The sequence below is a fragment of the Prunus dulcis genome, chromosome 4, assembly GCF_902201215.1.
Source record: "Prunus dulcis chromosome 4, ALMONDv2, whole genome shotgun sequence".
In the NCBI taxonomy this organism is placed as follows: domain Eukaryota; kingdom Viridiplantae; phylum Streptophyta; class Magnoliopsida; order Rosales; family Rosaceae; genus Prunus; species Prunus dulcis.
In genome coordinates, this window is record NC_047653.1 from 5,094,761 (window position 1) to 5,117,921 (window position 23,161).

Below are 23,161 nucleotides of genomic sequence, written 5' to 3' on the forward strand. Positions count from 1 at the left end.
GTCAATTTACATATTCCACTTGCCACCTTACAAAGCTCCCCTACATCAACAAAGTTTACTGCACCGGCTCTCTCTTTTCATGTAGCATTCTAGGATCAACATATAAAACATACCTTTGAGGACAAACACATTGTTATTACATTGTTTATGGGATGACAAAAGCAAAATATTGATAGGAAAAAGATATTCTTTTTTGCCTTTGTAACAGGAAATTGGAGTTACATATAGTCCCAATCACCAATTTGATTCTAACTTCAACCAAAATATTTCCTTATAGATAAAAGTTTGGTGCAATACTTTGCTCATTCTTGAAGAAGTTTCCATAATCAACCATACCCTTTATATGAGCCAATTGATCAAAATTTCCCTTGAAGTACTTTTCACCCCAAATCTTGGCTTCAGAAAATATTCCATGGATATTTCTCCCAATGTCCAAATCCCTGTAGTTGACATATGCAGTCCTAGGGTTTTTAGTCACAAATGGAGCCATGAAGTTGTAAATTCTGTTCATCCACTTCAAATGCCTCTGCTCAGCCAAATATCCCCCCTCTTGCCATTTGCTGAAGTATTGTATGTTGTGTAAAACTCCAGCCCTATGTGGAAATGGAATTGAAGATTCTGAAATCTCACACATTTTTCCACCGTAAGGATCCCAAACCATAACACCAGCCTCACCTTCTTGCATTACCTTCCATATGGCTTCTAAGTTTGTTTCTGAAATGGGTTCAGTCACAAAATCTGATTTGCCTTTGAAGAAGCCTTTTTGAACATGGTTTCTGTCTAACAAAACCTCCAAGGGCTGTCCTGGGTTTTCACCATTACTATAAATAGTGGACTGGATCCAACTTATTTCCTTGCAGTCCTCAGGCTTCAAGCCCAACTCAGGAAAGCTTTTCGCCATCAGTGGGACTAGTTGATCACTGGTTCCAAGAAACAATGAATTGAAATTGGCCTGGATTGTTTTTCCACCCTTAGAATCCTTGCCTACAAATATAATGATTCTTATGAATAGATCTTCATGAAACTTGTGAGCAATCTGTTGCCACCTGTGAATCAATTTGGTTGCATTTTGTTCAAGGGTTCTTGGGATGTTGAAAACTGTCACCTTAGAAGGAACTGGAACCAAATTGATCTTCCATTCAACTACAACTCCAAAGTTTCCTCCTCCACCTCCTCTAATGGCCCAAAAGAAATCCTCACCCATTCCTTGCCTGTCAAGAATATTTCCATCAGCAGTAATCACAATTGCATCTACAACATTATCAGCAGCAAGGCCAAATTTTCTCATCAATGTGCCTTGTCCACCACCACTGATATGTCCCCCAGCCCCCATACTAGGGCAAACACCAGCTGGGAAGCCATGGCCTTTGCTCTGATTGGCAACATGATAGTAAAGCTCACCAACTGTGGCACCAGCTTGAACCCATGCAGTGCCATTGTTGCTGTCAACTCTCACATTATTAAGGTTGACAAGATCAATGATGATAAAGGGGACATATGAATTATATGAGAGCCCCTCATAGTCGTGACCACCGCTTCGAATCCTGACTTGCAGGCCATGTACTTTGCTACAAATGATTGCAGCTTTGACGTGATCAGCGCTATACGGTGTAATGATGTATTGAAGCTTATGAAATTTGGTGCTGTTGAACCTGAAGTTTTGTATAGAGGACTGAAGAATAAATGAAAATGAAGGGGAATGAGGGCTGTACACCAATTTGCTTATGGTGGCTGAGTATTGTGGAGACTGGTTGGCAACGCAAGTAACAAAGTTGTGTTCAGGGATGAGGTCAACTACTGCAGAGGAAACTGAGAAGAAGAGAGAAACTATTGCATAGGTTAGAAGGTGAGCCATTTTTGCTTCCACTCCAATTGCTTCCATTAGCTGGGGGTTTTCATGCTTCAATTTCTCTGTTAAAATCTACTGAGATTTTGTAACTGAAAGGAAATTAAAGCATTTGAAACTGAAAAATCCAAAATCTCCTCATCAATGGTATCAGTTATAAAAAATTTTACTTGAGCGTTTTCTTGAATAACAATCAATGATCAGTAAGCAAGTTGTGCAAAGGAAAACTAAAACAAAAGCTTAACTTCCGTTACAACTTTTTGAATCAATAAGTGAAACCTGTTTTTTTAGCACTAGTGTTGAGCTTATGGATGCACAAGTAGTGAGTATAGGAAGTGTAAGTTCTCTTTGGCATAGTCTGACCAAAACATTATCATTTATCTAGGCGGATTGGGGCCTGGAGATGACAAAGTTAGAGCAAAAGTTGGGCTGAGCCATTGAAATGAATTTGTTTACATTACTTTTCTACAGAAGTAGAATGTCTCACCAAGTCTCCAAGAGGCTTTTATGACAAATTTATTTGAGTCTGTATAAAAATTTGATGAACAAAACACACTGATCAAACCATTCAAATCCATACCATGTCTAGCTTCTGGCTCCCTAGTGATGTCCTCTTTTTGGAAGAGGTGGGATGCTCTGTTCATGCCTGAAGAAGTTATTAGGATCAACTTTGGTCTTAATTTTTACCAATCTGTTAAAGTTGTCCTTGAAATACCTGTAACCCCAAGAACTCGCTTCAATAAAGCTTGTGTTGCTCTTCTTGTTAATCCCCAAATCAAGATCCTTATAATTCACATATGCTTGCCTTGGAGACATTGTAACATAAGGGGCCATGTAACTGTAAAGCTTCCTGATCCAATTCATGTGCTTTGCCTCAGTTTTATCTCCATCTTGCCATCCACTCACGTACTGAATTTTAAACAGCACCCCTCTGTGGGGAAAAGGTATTGCAGACTCTGAAATCTTGCTCATCATTCCACCATAAGGGGTCAAAATCATCAGAGGAGAGGCTTCTTTCAGCAACCTCTTCCATAGCCCCTGAAGCCCAGTTTCTGGAATTGGGTTCTGGACAAAGTCAGATTTGGCTTTGAAGTAGTTCTTGCCTGTGGATTTTCCTTGAAGCAAAACCTCAGTTGGAGTTCCACTTGGGTACCCTGCTATGAACAGCACAGCCTTGATCCAACTTGTTTCAGTACAATCTTTTCTTGTCACGCCCAATTCAGGGAAGCTTTTCTGCATGACATGAACTAATCTATCAGCACCTCCAAGAAATTGGGCCTGGTAAACAGTTGTGACTGTTTTACTGCCAGTTTGGGTGCCATTTGCTAATTGTATGAAAACTCTGATAAACAGATCCTCATCAATTACTGGAGCTACTTGTTGCCATCTATGGAGGAGCTTTGTGGCACCTGTTTCCAAGGTCTTAGCAACTGCAAAAACTGTCACAGTTGCTGGAACAGGAACCAGCTTTATCTTCCACCAAAGGATGATTCCAAAGCTCGCTCCTCCACCTCCTCTGATGGCCCAAAACAGGTCCTCTCCCATTGCCTTTCGATCAAGGATTTTCCCTTTGACGTCAACAATTCGAGCATCAATGGCGTTATCAGCAGCAAGGCCATATTTCCTCATCATGGAACCATATGCACCTCCAGTTATATGTCCGCCAACGCCTAGACTCGTGCAGAGCCCGGCAGGAAAACCATGAGTTTTGCTTTTCTCTGCAACTCTGTAGTAAACCTCACCAATGGTGGCACCAGCTTGAATCCATGCGTTGTTGTTTTTGATATCAACATTGACTGACCGAAGCTTGGCAAGGTCTACAACAATGAAAGGTGTTTCAATCTGGGATACATAAGAGAGGCCTTCATAATCATGGCCTCCACTTCTGACCCTGAGGTGTATTTGAAGCTTTTTTGAGCAAATAACAGCAGCTTGGACATGAGAATCATGCACTGGTGTGAAAATAAACTCTGGCTTTGGCATTGAAGGTACCAAATACCTGAGGTTTTGTGCAGAAGATTCGAGGACAGTAGTGAATGTAGACGTATTTGGAGTGAAAAAGGCTTGGGAAAATGGAACGGAAGTCTGAGAATATTTTGAGAGGCATTTGATTAAATTGTCTTGTATTGAAGGTGGAGTCCGAGTATGTGCCCATGAAGCTGATATCAGAAGGAAAAAAACCAATGAAGAAACTGAAAAGTTTGGAAGCATCATGCTGCCTTGTTTTCAAGTATCTTGAATGGTGTTGAGGATTTAGCTTAGTGTCTTGCATTGCTTTATAGAAGTATGAAGGTCTTTCACCAACACCAACGTGTATTTGACCTAATGCAAACGTCACGTGCACGTTTGATAAACGTTGTTGATCCATTTCTAATTAATTTAAAATTTTGGGATCTAAAAGTTGTGTAAAATGATCTATCAAGTTAGTTTACATGGTGCATAGTGCGGCTGCAACTATATAAGAGCATTTCTAAGGGAGATGTCAAATGCAAAATGTTAAATTTGAGTTTTATGACTTATGTGACAATTTGACACTTTGGAAAAAATTGAACTCCACCTAAAATGCCAAATATCATATTATTTTATTATATTTTTAAAAGCAAATGAGATCCATATAACGCATAAAGTTTTAAAACAGAGTAAATAATAGTGGGGTCTATGACTAAAAAAATATTTCAAAAATATTTGACATTAAGCTTTTTAATATGTTATTTTTTACATATCTCTTTCTGCCTTCAAATTCATGTAGGATTTGACTACTCAGTTGGAGCAACTTTAACTTTCAATTTTTGTTATTTCATATTCACGTGGCAATTTAACGTATCCATCAGATGCTGTAAGTTTCTTTCTGTACTCATTTGCCTGACTGATTTGTTGGCCCGTTTTTAGTAGTTTAAGCTTTTTGGCCCTTTTATTTTCTGAAAATGTGGTGTCGGGATCATTCTGGTCAGTGGCCTCCACTTTGAGTTCTGTATTTTGTGGAATAGACGCCTTACCATACGCTTCTGTCAATCAAAGCTTTCACTTCTTTCTGCTTCGTGTATGTTCAATGGTGCAAAAGACTCCACCTCCATGTGAAAATGGAATTATAGACTCTGATATATTTGACTGACTCAGTCTTCCACTAAGGATCCCAAGTGATTAGGCCTGCCTCATTTTCCAGCTTTTGAACCCTCCACTGGTTCTGTTAGAAAAATAAAAAATAAAAAAATCTGATTTTGGTTTGAAAAAAGCTTTTTCGGTATTGATATTCATCTAACAAGTACTATAGTCAAATGATGAAACACCACTAGCTATAATGTTTTGACTTTTGAGAGTTTTCTTCAATAAAATCAACGATTCATTGATTAAGTGAAGGTTCCATTGAACCCAATTGTTGGAGTACGAACCAATAGATGCATTCCCTTGTTATTTCATTTTCTGTCAAATCTGCCGACAATTTAGGCTAATTTCTACTAGGGTTGGACACATATGGGTTCGGCCAAATCTAGTCTTTTGACCTATAATCGAGCCAAACCGGCCAGTTCGGTCGACTGCATCAGTTCACCAGTTTTTTTTTAGCCCACCCCTAATGTATACCATCCCTCTATACCATATACATATAAAAAGGTGCATCTATAAATCAGCTAAAGTTATGCCTCAGTACTAGTGCTACAGGCATGAAGAGCCAAGTTTGATATATTAATGTATCTGAAGCATACTTCTTTTAATTTTGTATGTCTGCTTTTGGTATTTTCTCTAGCAGCTTTTCCTTCTTGTTCTCTACCAGTTAACATGTTGGTTAACTGCTTTCTCTGTCTGCGTATGCATAAGTTATTTTTTATATTAACAGGTTCACATTTGATTATTCTTACTTCTTGTTTAGCTATCTGCACTCCAAACAAAATACTTTACACTTTTCATGCATTCAAGAGTTGAGTGTAGAAGTTGAAATATGAGTGTGAAAATCACAACCAGAACTTGTGCTTTTAGAAAAGTTGGCTTAGCTATTCCGGTGGCTGTATGGTCTGGGCCAAGCATTGTCTTTTTCAGATTCACCTTCTTTGCTCCGAAACTCCTCGGGGTCAATTGACCCAGCTCTTTCTTTACACGGGTTAAGTCTTGCGGGAAATTTATGTTTGAATTTTTAGTGTTTTTAATCGCAATGATTCTTGAACGTATACCCGAGTTTCATTTTACCCATTCAATTCGTTTGAAAAAAAATTTCATATGAAAATTTGAAGGACATCCATCATATCACACTCATTCGATGGCTCTTGAGCTAAAACTATGTTTTGTGTTTTACTTTCCCACATAATATTTATTTTATTTTCAAGCCACATCAAATGTGTAACATATTTTCCATATTTATATTAAGTTTAGGTAATTCAGGCTGCATAAGCATAAAAAATATAGACTATGAAAAGGTCCATGATTCAGCTCAATTTTATGCATAGTAAGTGCTACCTAAAGAATCAAAGTCTGTTACCAGCAGGAAGAATCTGAAAGATACTTCATGTTCTTTCTGTTACCTTACAAAATCAATTTTGTGGGGTTTGTGTTGAAGTGATAATATTCACTCAAAAATAAATAAATAAAGTACGAGTTAAAAGAAAAAGGGGTGGTTGTGTGGAAATCTTTTTAAAAGTGAATAAGAGCAATAATAATTCACCAACATGTTGCTTTCTCTATAAACAAAGGAATCTCAAAGCTTTAAATATGGCCCACGGCAAGGCACTTTCTTAATCATAGTTCTATGGCACGGTTTTCTTGTTTGCTCAAGGCTCCAGGTTTCGATTAACCCAAGAGTTCCTGATTATGATGACTTCTATCATTATAAACAAAGTCAGGGCAATGTTTTCCAACAGGCAACTCTGATCAAATGCTTCCAAGATGTATTCAACATCCAAGTCTATGGGGATGTGTTGGTTGGAAGCAAATTCCCGAAAGCACTCAATTTAAGAAGGCCTCGTTTTGCTGTTGTTGCACATTCAAAAGAGTTCAATGAGAACATAAATAATAAATACATAAATATGAGAAAAGAAAAGAAGAATAGGCAAAGCAAATACTCAAACAAGCTTTGCCTTTGGTTTCTGAAGCAGGAAGACAAATTGCTTTCTCTATAAATAAAGGAATCTCAAAGCTCTAATATGGCTCACGTTAAGGCACCTTCTTAATCTGTACATGTAAAGAAAGAAGTCAGCAACATGGGAAAAGAAAAAAAGAAGATGAAGAACAGGAAGATTGTGGGCATGTAGGTTACCACGTAAAATCCCATAAGGGAAGAAACAATTTTTTTCTTCTTTTGATGATTCAGCAAACGGCTTTGGGAAGTCACACTGGAAAAGCAAAAGAAAAATATCAAGAGCTATCGTTTTATTTTCTAGCTATCTAAAGTTGCGGTGCACATATGTCTTTTTTAAAGAAATTCATATAGTCAATTCTATATGGAAAAGGGGCTTGCTTTCCTTAATGCTCCAGGGGTTCCAATTCGATAAGGAAGTTAATTCAGACTTCACTTGGACAATGATTTTTATCCTTGGATGTCTTAATCAAATTAAAAGACACTTGTTTTTGGCACTAAGCTGTGAAGGAACTAATTGGAGCAAGGCAAGGCCCTAACCGAAAATTAATTAGGGCTGGCACTGTATGTACCTCTCTCAAGACCCGATGGTCTGAAGCTAATATTCTAAGATTTGGCAGTCTCATATACAGCTGCAAAACCAAACACGTTGCTCATGTTTCTTTATCATGAAATTAAAGGGTGTTCCTTTAAAGTAAGAGATTGTAATTAAGAGATTCTTTAATCTTGAATAGATCGAACTTAAAAGATAATAAAACATCATTGCTTAGATAGTGGTGGTGAAATTATAATGGGATACTTACATTTTCCCTCAACAGTTTGTAATGTCTGCTTTTGGTTATTATGCTGTTAATAGCTGCCCCTGCATGTTCTATCTACTTTTGCAGATTGTTTTTGTGGTAGAATGAAATGGCTCATTTTTTTATATGGTAAATGAAATCTCAAATTCTTTCATCCTACTATTTGACTTGAACTCCACAATTAAAGTTTGATTATTAGTTATTACTTTTTAATTAATTGAAGATGGAGATTCGAACTTGAGACTTCTTACAGTATTTGCAAAAAAAGTATTTTTAAGCTAAGATTTAGTGATTTAATTATTTTCTAAATAAATTCAATTTATAATTTTACGTAATAAGCTTAGTTTATTTTTTCGAGTTTGCTATTGATTAGAGCATTAACCTTTTTAGGTTGGTTGGGCCTAATCTTGCTCTGAAACTCAATTGGGCCTAGACAAAGTTGGATTTGGGCTGTGCAACGAATAGAGGAAAATGAGCGGGTATGAAATTAATTAGAAGATGTAATTTGTAGTTTTTCGGGTATTGAATTACATATTTGATGTGCTTGATTCCGTATGTATTAGTAAACACATTGAAGTCGGGAATCAGAACAACGTTCCCATACCTATTCCAATTAAGTAGAGATGTAGTAAATCAGAATCCATTACTGCAAATAAAAATAAAGGAATATTGGATAAATTATAATAGTAAAAGGTATCTTCTACAATAAGGGTTACATTAGTGCAGACCCAAAAAAGAAAACATTATTGCAGTGCCCATATTGGTTACATTACACCACTTTTCTACAACAGTTTGAATGTTGAGACTAAACAGTCTCTTAAACAAAGCACACTGATCAAACCAATAAAAGCATTACTTACCATGCAGCAAACATCATATCTTGCTCTTGGCTCTTCTTCTATAGACTATGTTGATGATGACCAGTTCTAGATCCTTTAGGGAGTGGAAGAGGAGGGATGCTCTGTTCATGCCTGAAGAAGTTATCTGGATCAACTTTGGTCTTGATCTTTATCAATCTGATAAAGTTGTCCTTGAAATACCTGTTACCCCAAGCACTTGCTTCAATGAAGCTTATGTTGCTCTTCTTGTTAACCCCCAAATCAAGATCCCTATAATTCACATATGCTTGCCTTGGGAACATTGTGGCATAAGGAGCCATGTAATTGTAAAGCTTCCTAATCCAATCCATGTGCTTTGCCTCATCTTCATGGGGATCTTGCCATGTAGTCAAGTACTGAATTTTAAAGAGAATTCCATTTCTGTGAGGGAAGGGAATTTCAGACTCTGAAATTCTGCTCATCTGTCCTCCATATGGATTGAAAATCACCAGAGGGCTCTCTTCCTCCATCAGCCTTTTCCAAAGCCCCTCAAGCCCAGTTTCAGGAATTGGGTCTTTGACAAAATCTGATTTTGCTTTGAAATAGTTCTTGAATGTTGATTTTCCTTGAAGCAAAACCTCAGGTGGAGTTCCACTTGGGTACCCTGCTATGTACATCACAGATTTGAGCCAACTTGTTTCTGTGCAATCTTTTTTTGTCAAACCCAATTCAGGGAATTTTGTTTTCACAACATTAAGCAATCTGTCAGCATCACCAAGAAATTGGGCTTGGTAAAGAGTGGTGATAGTTTTAGTGCCAGTTTTGCTGTCTTTTGATGATTGTATGACGACCCTAATGAAGAGATCTTCATCAAGCTCAGTAGCAGCTACTTGTTGCCATTTATGCAGGACCTTTGTTGCACCTGTTTCCAAGGTCTTAGCAACTGTAAAAACTGTCACCGTTGATGGAACAGGAACCAGATTTATCTTCCACCAAAGGATGATGCCAAAGCTCGCTCCTCCACCTCCTCTGATTGCCCAAAACAGGTCTTCTCCCATGGCTGCCCTGTCAAGAACTCTGCCACTAACATCAATGATTCGAGCATCGATGACATTATCAGCACCAAGGCCATATTTTCTCATCATGCTACCATATGCACCACCAGTTATGTGCCCTCCCACACCTAAGCTTGTGCAAAGCCCAGCAGGGAAGCCATGCGTTTTGCTTTTCTGTGCAATTCTGTAGTAAACTTCACCAATAGAGGCACCAGCTTGAACCCATGAGCTGTTGTCTTCGATATCGACGATGACCGATCGAAGTTTGGCAAGGTCTACAACAATGAAAGGTGCTTCAGTTTGGGACACATAAGAGAGGGCCTCATAATCATGCCCTCCACTTCTGACCCTGAGATGTATTCCAAGCTGCTTTGAGCAAATGACAGCAGCTTGGACATGAGAATCATGCAATGGTATGAAAATGAACTCAGGCTTTGGCACTGAAGGGACCAAGTACCTAAGATTCTGTGCTGTAGATTGTAGGGTGGGGATGAATGTAGAGTTTTTTGGGGTGATTAAGGCAGTGGAGAATGGGATTAAAATCTCAGAATTTTCTGAGAGGCATTTGATGAAATTGTCTTGTACTGAAGGTAGAGGTTGTGTCAATGAAGTTGATATCAGAAGAAAAAGAAAGAGTGGGAAAATTGAAAGGTTTGGAATTGGAAGAAGCATGATGCTGGTTTCCTTTGTTTAAGGAATTGGCTTAGTGTGGTTTGTGTTGGGGAATTGGCTTAGTGTTTGTGTATGCTTTATAGTAGCATAAAAGCTCATATGAGCTAATGCAAACGTCATGCGGTGTTGGGATGATTAAATTGATTTTGGGTCAATTTAGTCTCCATTTTAATTATGGGTTTTGTGAAAAAGACTTATATACGGGAGGCTGGTGCTTGCCTTGTACAATGCTTCAAGCATGTGGAGAGTGTGGAGTGTGGACCAATTCAGATTCAACATCTTTGATCTGCCATTTCTACAAATTCATGTTCCTTTAGAATTAATGTCCCATGTAGCCAAGCATCAATTTGTCAAGTCCTTGCTTTAAAGTCAAGTTCACGGGTATTTCATAAATGGTTGTTCGTTTAATTTAAGCAAAACAAAAATGAACTGGCATTTAAATTGTAAAGATAAGGAATACTGTCTAAATCCGTTGTAACGAAGATATTCACCTCTCGTAATACAATGCAGAGTGTTAAGAGTATTTGTCTCATATTGAAAAGTTAAGGGACCTAGTCTGAGTTTTGATATGCAATCTCAACTTCCTTAACAGAGAATGTTTATGAGTTTCATCTTAATCATTGTCATTGATAATGTAATTTAATTGATACATTATTATCAAACTATGTAGAATGATGGGGAAACTTTATCACATAAAAAAGATGAAAGGAAGGAAAATCAAAACAAACAGGCCCCGCTAGGTCCTGAAAGGAAACCAAAACAGTGCCAGCAAATAACATAAAATATCAACTTTCACAATTCTAGATTTGAATTGACTATTGTGTCACTAACATGCCTCGTTTAGAGAAAACAGTGTCATTGTCAAATTGGACAATGACTTTGCCACAATTATGTACCGTGGCCCTCAATTCAGCTGCAATTACGCTTTTATGTTATTTTCCTTGCAATCTCTAAAATTATTATTTAGTGTTTTAGCTTACTATTCAGTGTTATAACTAATTGACATATGGATAAAATTTTGGTTGCGACAGGTGCACCTGTCTGTTGTTTTGTCTCGTGGCATGAGAAGAAAGATAAGAATAAAATAAGCTTATCCGGGATGATGAAGTTTTTTTCTGTGATGCCGTAATGATGATGAAGTTTTTCTCCTAGATATGAGTGGAGGTTGTATTTTAATACTTGAATTCTTGGTGGACTTGTTTGTCTTTGTTTGGGTACCTAAAGAGATATTTAATTATACACCTATTTTTAGAATTAGTGATATAAATAAATTCTACACAATTTAAATACAAAAAATATTCAAAAAATGAAAGATGTTCCTATTAAATTTAATTTTAATGATTAAATTACTTTGATGCTCTTTTGAGTGTTTTGGGTGATTTTTATGAAATTTTAAAGTTGAATTTGTTTTAAAAAATCGATGATAGTTAATTTATAAGAAGTTTGATGTTTTTTTATTATATTATAAATAAGTTTTGGATGTTTCTAAAATTTATTTTATATATAATTTTTTATAATTTAAATATATTTTTTGGGTGTAACTGAACCTCCTTTATATAAAATCTTAAATACTATTGTAAACGTTTTTAATCACAACAGCATGCTTTTGTCCTTGAACTTTGAGCTAGTCCAATCAAACTATTGCATGTGTCGTTTTTAACTATGCAAAGCATAAATTACTCGACGTGGAGAAGCTAAAAATTTGATGGTGACTGGTGAGTTGAAAGAGGTGAACATAAATTAGTATTTTGAGGTAGTCTTATTTATTTATTAAAATATGCATGCAATAGTTTTTTTTTTTTTTTTTCTTCAAGAAGATGCATACAATAGTTTGATTGCGCTACCCTTGCTTTTTCTGTGACAGCATAACTTGAACTTTGAGAAATGCTGGATTGTGTTTGTATATAGATGAGGAAAAATTTAGTTACGCACTGTTTTGCTATTTTCAATTAATAGTGCTATATCATATAAAAGTATTATTTATCATATTACAATATTATTGATTAGAAATAGTAAAATAATAATATATATATATATATATATATCCTCATTTCATGAAAGTCTTTCTCGACTCAAAATTTGTGTAAATTTTTTCACTACTAGTGCATTTCCTCGATGGACGGCGTGGCATTATGTCAACTTGTCAAGTGTCAACCTTGCTTAAAACATCTTAGATTATGTCTTCCCAAGTGATATAGCTATAAGGTGGAATTTATATATACTTGCACGACAAAAATAGCTATTTTCTTTGCTCTTCATAATTACTTTACCACTTGTGCTGCTTGGATATATATTGAGCCTGTGACTTCAAGCCTGAGGCACCTCTTTGCGTTTACTCTTAATGTTGCTTGTTTTTATCAAGTTAAAGCTTCTTGCTTGTCTGTAGTTGGTAAGACCATCAATTAACATGTATTAATTTGATATTTTTCTTTAATTATTACTGCTCTAATATGGGATTATTCACCCGTCAATAATCTTAACAAGTTAGTTTTAAGTTGTATTAGGAAAAGATGTTACATTATTAAATTAGTTTGGTTTGGTTTGGTTTTTGTTGTTGTGATTTTTGTCAAAATCGAACTGAACCAAACTGTTATATTATAATTAAATCGGTTGCAGTTTTGAAGTGAAACCGATTTAATCCAGACTGTAGCTTATTCCTTTTTAAATATTATTTTTTTTTAAAAAATTTTTTTTATTATAAAGAAAGACGATCTAATTAACCAAAGAAAAACACTTACATGAGATCACTCACAAGCACATCCTGTATGATATGAGGTGGGAGCCCATACCAAAGAAAAGGAACCATGCAGAGATAAAGCATATTTAGCTAAAGTCATTACCCAATATTTTACCAAAAGATTTGCATCAACTCATAATATCATTCAAACAAACTCTATACTGGATAACAATTTTAATCTGAAAAGAAGAAGAAAAGTTTAATGTATGATTGAAAAGAAAAACTTTGACCGTAAAATGTTTCGAGAGAAAAACGTTTTTATTTTTATTTTTCTTTAAACGTTATTGAGGGAAGGAAAAATCGAACATAAAACCTAGTGTGTCGTGACAGTAATTAATGGTTTTTCAAATCACTTACATGGAAATCTCGCCGCTCAATATGCAAAGACTCTTGTAACTTTTGGAAAATGTTTACATGTCAAACGCTGAATTTGCTCCATAAGTTCTACACTCACCGGAGTGTCCTGAGGGAAGATACAATCTGCAAATGTCAGAAAAATCAACTACCCACCAACCAAATTCAATTGTCTGCAATGTTGAAATGGTGAATAGCCCAAGATTGTTCACACCAATTCAAATCTCTGCCACATGAATTGGGTTAATTTTGTGCCCCACTTTCCAGTCTTCTAACTGGTCAATGTTTTTGTTGTTGTTACATTTATTGCTTGCTTAGCACTATCAATGTTTACCAATATTAGATTAGAAGTGCTGTTATATTCTTTGAATATGTCCACTAGTTTGGATCACATGTACTGTGGAATATTTCTTAGTGGATGGTTACTGGAAGCAAAGTTCCACCAAGGGCATGTTGAGGCAGGCAGGCCGAGTTAGAAAAAACCTTGAATCAGGGAATTTGGTTTGGTGCTGGCAAATTAATTGGTCATTTTAGGTGAATAATGAGTACGGACAAATAGCTAGTTGCTAAAATTTCTGCAACTTGGTCGACTGTTCATAGCAACCCCTTATCAAATTAGTTGCTTTTTTGCTGCCCATGTGCTCCTATAATATAACCTTCTTCAAATAATGGGAAAAAACTCTGTGAGACATTCATCAAACACATTGTTCATATATGAATGCACATGCAATTTAAGTAAAGATTAGGCCTTTCTTAATTGGTTTGCCCCTATGTGATCATACATCTTATCAACCACTTTTGCTTTAACTTAAGACATCTTTAAACATGCAACTACCAAATCTATTGTTTAGAGGCGAGATTCGTGGATTTGAAAGGATCCAGAAGATGCCATGACAAAGTGTTTTATAAGAAGAGTTAGAAAAGTCTAAAGTTGAGTTCTTTAGTTTGATGAGACAATCTCATCTCATCAATTAGTCACTTTGAACCAATTAAAGAAAAGTAAAGTATAATATGCAATAACAGCTTTATAGACATTATTAATTACATCATACTTCGCAGATTATTACAACATGCTTCGCGGATTATTACATCATAATACAAAGAAAATGATGAAATGAACACTATCAGAATTTAGAACAGTGCTTCTGAAATTTGGTTTCCATTTTCACTGTTTTGGTAACAGACAATTGGTTTTGAAGAAAATCCCAAACTTTAACAAGCCTTGACTATTAGGAAATTATTTTGGAAACTAAAGCAGAAAGACCTTTAAATTATTGATTGCTAATATTATCATGCATTTATTGTTGAAATTCTATTTCTTCCTAGATGAAAGCACACTAGGGATGCTTTGTTCATCCCTGAAGAAGTTACCAGGGTCAACTAAGGTCTTAACATGAACAAGTCTCCTAAAGTTGTTCTTGAAATACTTCAAACCCCAAATGCTTGCTTGTGCATAGCTTGTATGAACATCATTGTTCCTTCCCAAGTCAAGATCCTTATAGTTCAAATAGGCAGCTCTTGGGGACTTTGAAACATATGGTGCCACGTAGTCATACAGCTTGCTCATCAAGCTTTCACCTATCTCATATTCCCGGTAATCATCCCAAGTGACCATATACAGGATTTTGAATAGATTTCCACTTCTGTGTGGGAAAGGAGTTTCTGAATCGGAAATCTCACTAATTTTTCCACCATAAAGTGTCAATATCAGGTAAGCCTTTACTTCAATTAGTGTTTGCCATAAACCTTCCAGGCCAGCTTCCGAAATAGGGGATCTTCGATGCTTAAGTAAGTACGGGGTGAACGGTAATCTAGACAGAGTAATGGTTGACTGTGCCGAAAGTTCTAGTTACCTCCATTTTGGGACTTGTGCTCCTTTTATAAGTTTTGGAAGGTGTGCATGTTGTGCAGAATTTCGATATGGGACTGTTGACATTCATTATGGGTGTTCTATGTGTCCAAAAGATGCCTTGGGGTTTGGCCTTGCGTTTGGCAGTCAGTGGGTGCCAAATGACCCCTTACCGATTCCTTCTTTTGTCTACGTGTCCTTCCTCTATTGGTTAGTTAATTGTGGTATAAACAAAGCTCTTAGATTGTTGAGTCCTCCTGAGCAAAGCTTCTGATTCGTTTCTTGGGATGAAAGCAAAGTAAAGAACAGACTCAATCCAGCTCATTTCAGTGCAATCGCTGCGGTCTACACTTAACTCTGAAAAATTGTCCTGCATCGAAGGGAGAAGTTTCTCCACGGGCCCAAGAAACAATGAACTGAATTCAATAATAATAGTTTTGTCACCATTTGTGCCTGCTTTATTTCCAACACCTATGACTGAATGTAGGAAAAGGTCTTCATGAAGCTTATCTGCAATGTTTTGCCATTTAGAAAGAAGTTTGGTTGCACTGTTCTGTGGTCTTTGAAATTTTGAAAACTGTTACAGATGGAGGGACAGGAACCAACTTAAGTTTCCATGCCAGAATAACTCCAAAGCTTGAACCTCCCCCTCCTCTAATAGCCCAAAAGAGTTCTTCTCCCATGGATTTTCTGTCAAGAACTCTGCCATTAACGTCGACAATTTTAGCATCAAGGACATTGTCAGCTGCCAGACCATACTTCCTGAACAAGGTACCAAATCCACCTCCACTAATATGTCCCCCCACACCTATGGTAGGACATGACCCCGCTGGAAATCCATAAGCCTTACTTTTTTCTGCAATTCTGTAATACAACTCTCCAAGAGTAGCACCGGATTCAACCCAAGCACTCTCATTCTCTATGTCAACATCAATAGACCGAAGATTGAAAAGATCAATGATGACAAAAGGAGCTCTGGCTACGTAAGATTGGCCCCCGTAGTCATGGCCCCTGCTTCGGATTCTGATTAGCACGCCCTTTTCTTGGAGCAAATTACAGCTGCTTGAACATGAGAGTCATGAAGGGGAGTAATGATAGCTTCTGGTCTTGATGTTCCTCTGGTCACGAATATGAGGTTTTGTATGGAAGATTGCACGGCTGAGAAATAAGCAGAACTGCGTTTGGTGATAATGATTTTGCTATAGTTATGCTTTATGTCGGAGGTAAAACATTGAAGAAAGCTTTCTACAGCGGAATTTGAAGTTGCGGACCAAACTAAGTTGAAAAGGATGAAAAGTAGAGGAAGTAGTTTCATGTGTAAGGTCACCATTTTGATTTCCTCTGCACATATGAAATGCATAATATATGTACTATGACTTGGAAAATTAGTGGAGGTGGATTGTGTTTGTATGTTACTAGTGGGAGAAAAACTTTGTTGCAACGGGATATAGTTTTGTTATTTCTGGCCATTAATACTATGTCATACGAAAGTATTATCATATATGTCATAGTATTATTGACTGGGAATAAATAAAAAAAAGTATTATCCCCATTTCATAGAAGTCTTTCTCCAACAATAGAGGCATATCTCAAAATTTATGTAAACGGTTTTTTACTGCTAGCTAGTCCATGGCATTATGTCAACTTGTCAAGCGTCTGCTTAAAACATCTTAGATTATATCTTCTCAAGTCATATAGCTATAAGGTGGAATTTATATATACTTGCACGACAAAAATAGCTATTTTCTTTGCTCTTAATAATTCCTTTCCTAGTGTGCAATGTTGAAATGGTGAATGGCCCAACATTGACCACCCCAATTCCAATCTCTTCTGCCACATGAATTGGGTTATTTTTGTGCCCCACTTTCCAGTCTTCTAACTGGTCAATGCTTCTTCTTTTTTTGTTACATTTATTGCTTGCTTAGCACTATGAATGTTTACCAATATTTGATTAGAAGTGCTGTAATATTCTTTGAATATATCCACTAATTTGGATCACATGCACTGCCGAATATTACTTGGTGGAGGGTTATTGGAAGCAAAGTTCCACCAAGGACATGTTGAGGCACGACGGGTTAAAAAACCCTAGAATCAGGGAATTTGGTTTGGTTCTGGAAAATTAATTGGTCAGTTTAGGTGAATAATGAGTACGGACAAATAGCTAGTTGCTAAAATTTCTGTCTTGGTCGACTGTTCAGAGCAAGCTTTTTTGCTACCTCTATTTGGTTGGGCCTTCAGAAGTTGTTGCCTCAAATCCTGGAGAACTCTCAATGGGTAATTGGCAATGGTTCTTAAATTGATTTTTGGACTGATAATTGGATTTGCGATTCTTTGATGCATTTGTTAGGCATTCCTCCCTAAGTGGCTTTCACTTTTCATGCTAAAGTTGCTGATTTTATTAATAATTGTCGTTGGGATTTGCCTGTGAATTTTGTAAGGGCCTTTTCGCATTTGGCAGCTTCTATTGAGGCTATTGATTTGCCTATTGAGCCGTATGCTTTTTTGCTGCCCATGTGTTCGTATAATATAACCTTCTTCAAATAACGAGAAAAAACTCTGTGAGGTATTTCATCAAACACCTTGTTCGTATATGAATGCAAATGCAACTTAAGTAGAGGTTAGGCCTTTCTTAATTGGTTTGCCCCCATGTGATGAAATGATGAAATCTGAAATGATGAAATGAAATGAACACTATCATAATACAAAGAAAATGATGAAATGAACACTATCATAATACAAAGAAAATGATGAAATGAACACTATCAGAATTTAGAAGAGTGCTTCTGAAATTTGGTTTTCATTTTCACTGTTTTGGCAACACAGAGAGTTTTGAAGAAAGTTCCAAACTTTATTCATTGTTGGCAATTGGGATTGCTAATATTATCATGTACTCATTGTTGAAACTCTAGTTCTTCCAAGATAGGCACACTGGGATGCTTTGTTCATCCCTGAAGAAATTACCAGGATCAACTAAGCTCTTAACATGAACAAGTCTCCTAAAGTTGTTCTTGAAATACTTCAGACCCCAGATGCTTGCTTCTGCATAGCCTGTATGAACATCCTTGTTCCTCCCCAAGTCAAGATCCTTATAATTCAAATAGGCAGCTCTTGGGAACTTTGAAACATATGGTGCCATGTAGTCATACAGCTTTCTCATCAAGTCAATATATTTCTCAGTTTCCCTGTAATCATCCCAAGTGACCATATACTGGATTTTGAATAGATTTCCACTTCTGTGTGGGAAAGGAATTTCTGAATTGGAAATCTCACTCATTTTTCCACCATAAGGTGTCAATATCAGGTAAGCCCCCACTTCAATTAGTGTTTGCCATAAACCTTTCAAGCCAGCTTCTGAAATAGGTTGAGTCACATAGTCTGATTTCGCTTTGAAGAAGCTCTTAGATTTTATAGTCCTACTGAGCAAAGCTTCTGATTCGTTTCTTGGGATGTAATCAAAGTAAAGAACAGACTCAATCCAACTCATTTCACTGCAATCGCTGCGGTCAACACTTAACTCTGGAAAATTGTCCTGCATCAAAAGGAGAAGTTTCTCCACCGGCCCAAGAAACAATGAACCGAATTCAATTACAATAGTTTTGCCACCATTTGTGCCAGCTTTATTTCCAACACCTACGACTGTATGTAGAAAAAGGTCTTCATGAAGCTTATCCGCAATGTTTTGCCATTTAGAAAAAAGTTTGGTTGCCCCTTGTTCTGCGGTCTTTGAAAATCTGAAAACTGTAACAGATGGAGGAACAGGAACCAGTCTAAGTTTCCATGCCAGAATGACTCCAAAGCTTGAGCCTCCCCCTCCTCTAATAGCCCAAAAGAGTTCTTCTCCCATGGATTTTCTGTCAAGAATTCTGCCATTAACGTCGACAATTTTAGCATCAAGGACATTGTCAGCTGCCAGACCATACTTCCTAAACAAGGTACCGAATCCACCTCCACTAATATGTCCCCCCACACCTATGGTAGGACATGACCCTGCTGGAAATCCATAAGCCTTACTTTTTTCTGCAATTCTGTAATACAACTCTCCAAGAGTAGCACCGGATTCAACCCAAGCACTCTCATTTTCTATATCAACATCGATAGATCGAAGATTGAAAAGATCAATGATGACAAAAGGAGCTCTGGATACATAAGATTGGCCCTCGTAGTCATGGCCTCCGCTTCGGATTCTGATTAGTATGCCCTTTTTCTTGGAGCAAATTACAGCTGCTTGAACATGAGAGTCATGAAAGGGAGTAATGATAGCTTCTGGTTTTGATGTTGAACTGGTCAAGAATCTGAGGTTTTGTATGGAAGACTGCACGACTGAGAAATAAGCGGAACTGTGTTTGGTGATAATGATTTTGCTAGAGTTATATTGCTGTATGTGGGAGGTAAAACATTGAAGAAAGCTTTCTGCAGCAGAACTTGAAGTTGTGGACCAAACTGAGTTGAAAAGGATGAAAAGTAGAGGAAGTAGTTTCATGTGTAAGGTCACCATTTTGATTTCCTCTGTACATATGAAATGCATAGGCTATTAGCTCTCTAATATATGTACTATGGCTTGGAAAATATGAGTTCAAAAAAAGTGACTTGGAAAATTAGTGGAGGTGGATTGTGTTTGTATGTCAATAGTGGGAGAAAAACTTAGTTACAACCGGATATCACTGTTTTGCTATTTTTGGCCAATAATGTTATGTCATACGAAAATATTATCACGCGTGTTATAATGTTATTGGCCGAAAATAACAAAATAGTATTATCCCATGTTTCATAAAATCTTCATCAGTGGAGGCATATCTCAAAAGTTATGTAAACTTTTTCACTATTAGGGCATTTCCTTGATGGACATGGCATTATGTAGTCAAGAGTCAACCTTGCTTAAAATATCTTAGATTATGTGTTGTCAAGTCATACAGCTATAAGGTGGAATTTATATATACTTTCACGACAAAGATATTTGCTCTTAATAATTCATTTCGTAGCGTGCAATTGTGAATTCCTCAAGATTGAACACACCAATTCCAATCTCTGCCACATGAATTGGGTTATTTTTGGTCCCACTTTCCAGTTTTCTAACCGGTCAATGTTTTTGTTGTAGTTACATTTATATTCTTTGAATTATGTCCACTAGTTTGGATCATATGTACTGCGGAATATTACTTAGCGGATGGTTATTGGAAGCAAAATTCCACCAAGGACATGTTGAGGCAGGCCGAGTTAGAAAAAAACCTAGAATCAGGGAATTTGGTTTGGTGCTGGCAAATTAACTGGTCGAATAACGCATATGGACAATAGCTAGTTGCTAAAATTTCCGTGTCTTGGTCGACTGTTGGGAGCAACCCATTATCAAATTAGTTGGCTTTTTGCTAAAAAAAACACCTTGTCGGTATATGAGTGCACACGCAATTTAAGAAAGGAAAGTGGGGCCAAAACATCATAATACACATCATAATACAAAGAAAATCGAGGGGGGGTGAGAAAGGACAAGGGAAACTATGATATGAACAATATCACAATAACAGAAAAATGGGTTTGAAAATAGTTCCAAACTTTATTCATTGTAGGCAATTGAGATTGCTAATATTATCATGTATTGATTGTTGAAGCTCTATTTCTTCCTAGATGGATACACAGGGATGCTTTGTTCATCCCTGAAGAAGTTACCAGGATCAACTAAGGTCTTCACTTGAGCAAGTCTCCTGAAGTTATTCTTGAAGTAACTGAAACCCCAAATGCTTGCTTGTGCATAGCTTGTATTAGCATCCTTGTTCCTCCCCAAGTCAAGATCCTTGTAGTTCAAATAGGCAGCTCTTGGGGACTTTGAAACATATGGTGCCATGTAGGCATACAGCTTTCTCATCATGCCTATATGTTTCTCAGTTTCCTTCTCATCATCCCAATTGACCATATACTGGATTTTGAATAGATTTCCACTTCTGTGTGGGAAAGGAATTTCTGAATTGGAAATCTCACTCATTTTTCCGCCATAAGGTGTCAGTATGAGGTAAGCCCCTACTTCAATTAGGTTTTGCCATAAACCTTCCAAGCCAGCTTCTGAAATAGGTTCATTGACATAGTCTGATTTTGCTTTGAAGAAGCTCTTAGATTGTTGAGTCCTATTGAGCAAAGCTTCTGATTCGTTTCTTGAGATGCCAGCAAAGGAAAGAACAGACTCAATCCAACTCATTTCAGTGCAGTCGCTGCGGGCTACACTTAACTCTGGAAAATTGTCCTGCATCAAAAGGAGAAGTTTCTCCACCGCCCCAAGAAATAATGAACGGAATTCAATAACAATAGTTTTGCCACCATTTGTGCCAGCTTTATCTCCAACACTTATGACTGTATGTAGGAAAAGGTCTTCATGAAACTTGTCTGCAATGTTTTGCCATTTAGAAAAAAGTTCGGTTGCACCTTGTTCTGTGGTCTTTGAAATTGAGAAAACTGTTACAGATGGAGGGACAGGAACCAACCTAAGTTTCCATGCCACAATGACTCCGAAGCTTGAACCTCCCCCTCCTCTAATAGCCCAAAAGAGTTCTTCTCCCATGGATTTTCTGTCAAGAACTCTGCCATTAACGTCGACAATTTTAGCATCAAGGACATTGTCAGCTGCCAGACCATACTTCCTGAACAAGGTACCAAATCCACCTCCACTAATATGCCCCCCCACACCCATAGTAGGACATGACCCTGCTGGAAATCCATAAGCCTTACTTTTTTCTGCAATTCTGTAATACAACTCTCCAAAAGTAGCACCGGATTCAACCCAAGCACTCTCATTTTCTATGTCAACATCAATAGACCGAAGATTGAAAAGATCAATGATGACAAAAGGAGCTCTGGATACACAAGATTGGCCCTCGTAGTCATGGCCCCCGCTTCGGATTCTTATTAGTATGCCGTTTGTCTTGGAGCAAATTACAGCTGCTTGAACATGAGAGTCATGAAAGGGATAAATGATAGCTTCTGGTTTTGATATTGAAGTGTTCAAGAATCTGAGGTTTTGTATGGAAGATTGCACGACTGAGGCATAAGCAGAACTGTTTTTGATGAGAATGATTTTGCTACTTGAGTTGAAATTCTGTATGTGGGAGGTAAAACATTGAAGAAAGCTTTCTGTAGCTGAATTTGAAGTTATGGACCAAACAGGGTTGATAAAGATGAAAAGTATTGGAAGTAGTTTGAATATCTCCATATTCATTTCCTCTGTGCAGTTTGAAGTGTGAATTGCATAGGCTATTAGCTATCTAATATATCTACTAAGACGTGGGAAAGTATGAGTCCAAAAAAAATACTTGGTACAGTATTTCAGACAAAGTCAATGCTCAAACTTTATCCTTTCTTTTTCAGTTTAGGCAAACAAATAACCTTTGCAAATAAACAAAAAATGCGCAAGAGAATACGTCAGAGACTGAAAGCCTAGTGCTGTACAAGTTCAAAGTCTTCTCGAAAGTTTATTTTAGAGTTGAAGACGCCAAAGATTTCATTAATCGCAGGTTGAATCATATGATCTATGTCATCGCTGTCTTTCTCAGTTGTAGTTTTTGGTCATTAGTTTCGTTAAGTTCAAGAAATCCTTATTTGTTGAGCGGGGTTACCACAGTGATTGTGACTTTTAGTTGAGCACATATAAAAATGTACACATTTAGTTGCAGTATTACTTGTTTTTTTTAAAAAAAAAAAAAAGTCGCATTATTAGTTGCAGTAGACGTAATTGAAGACTTCTAGAAAAATCAATAGCTTACAATGAAGAAGTTCCATGGCGGTGGGATAGCGTAGGTTAGACAAATATCCACAAACATAATTGAAGATTTGGATGATTCTAGAACAAGTCAACATTTGTGGCTGCGAATATGGAGAAAATAACATTTGTGGCTGCGAATATTGGAGAGAATAACGTTTGTGGCTGCAAATATTGGCTGCGAATATTGGAGAGAATAACGTTTGTGGCCGCGAATATTGGAGAGATTG

The 23,161-nt window shown here is 37.0% G+C and overlaps 5 protein-coding genes and 1 pseudogene across 5 annotated transcripts; all 6 read right to left on the reverse strand.

Annotated features, from left to right (window-relative positions):
- Nucleotides 1-271: 271 nt before the first annotated feature.
- On the reverse strand, nt 272-1,855 carry LOC117624297 (berberine bridge enzyme-like 15). The gene has a single exon (XM_034355454.1). The coding sequence runs from the start codon at nt 1,853-1,855 to the stop codon at nt 272-274; it is 1,584 nt and encodes a 527-aa protein (XP_034211345.1).
- A 318-nt stretch (nt 1,856-2,173) lies between these two features.
- Nucleotides 2,174-4,081, reverse strand: LOC117626558 (berberine bridge enzyme-like 13). Its single transcript, XM_034358295.1, has one exon. The coding sequence runs from the start codon at nt 4,058-4,060 to the stop codon at nt 2,447-2,449; it is 1,614 nt and encodes a 537-aa protein (XP_034214186.1). The 5' UTR covers nt 4,061-4,081; the 3' UTR covers nt 2,174-2,446.
- A 4,274-nt stretch (nt 4,082-8,355) lies between these two features.
- Nucleotides 8,356-10,417, reverse strand: LOC117626552 (berberine bridge enzyme-like 15). The gene has a single exon (XM_034358288.1). The coding sequence runs from the start codon at nt 10,251-10,253 to the stop codon at nt 8,607-8,609; it is 1,647 nt and encodes a 548-aa protein (XP_034214179.1). The 5' UTR covers nt 10,254-10,417; the 3' UTR covers nt 8,356-8,606.
- A 4,239-nt stretch (nt 10,418-14,656) lies between these two features.
- Nucleotides 14,657-16,523, reverse strand: LOC117626277 (annotated as a pseudogene).
- A 1,438-nt stretch (nt 16,524-17,961) lies between these two features.
- On the reverse strand, nt 17,962-19,782 carry LOC117626706 (berberine bridge enzyme-like 8). Its single transcript, XM_034358521.1, has one exon. It carries the CDS (start codon nt 19,716-19,718, stop codon nt 18,099-18,101), a length of 1,620 nt encoding a protein of 539 aa, XP_034214412.1. The 5' UTR covers nt 19,719-19,782; the 3' UTR covers nt 17,962-18,098.
- A 935-nt stretch (nt 19,783-20,717) lies between these two features.
- LOC117626493 (berberine bridge enzyme-like 8) lies at nt 20,718-22,505 on the reverse strand. The gene has a single exon (XM_034358210.1). The coding sequence runs from the start codon at nt 22,389-22,391 to the stop codon at nt 20,799-20,801; it is 1,593 nt and encodes a 530-aa protein (XP_034214101.1). The 5' UTR covers nt 22,392-22,505; the 3' UTR covers nt 20,718-20,798.
- Between the last annotated feature and the right edge of the window lie 656 nt (nt 22,506-23,161).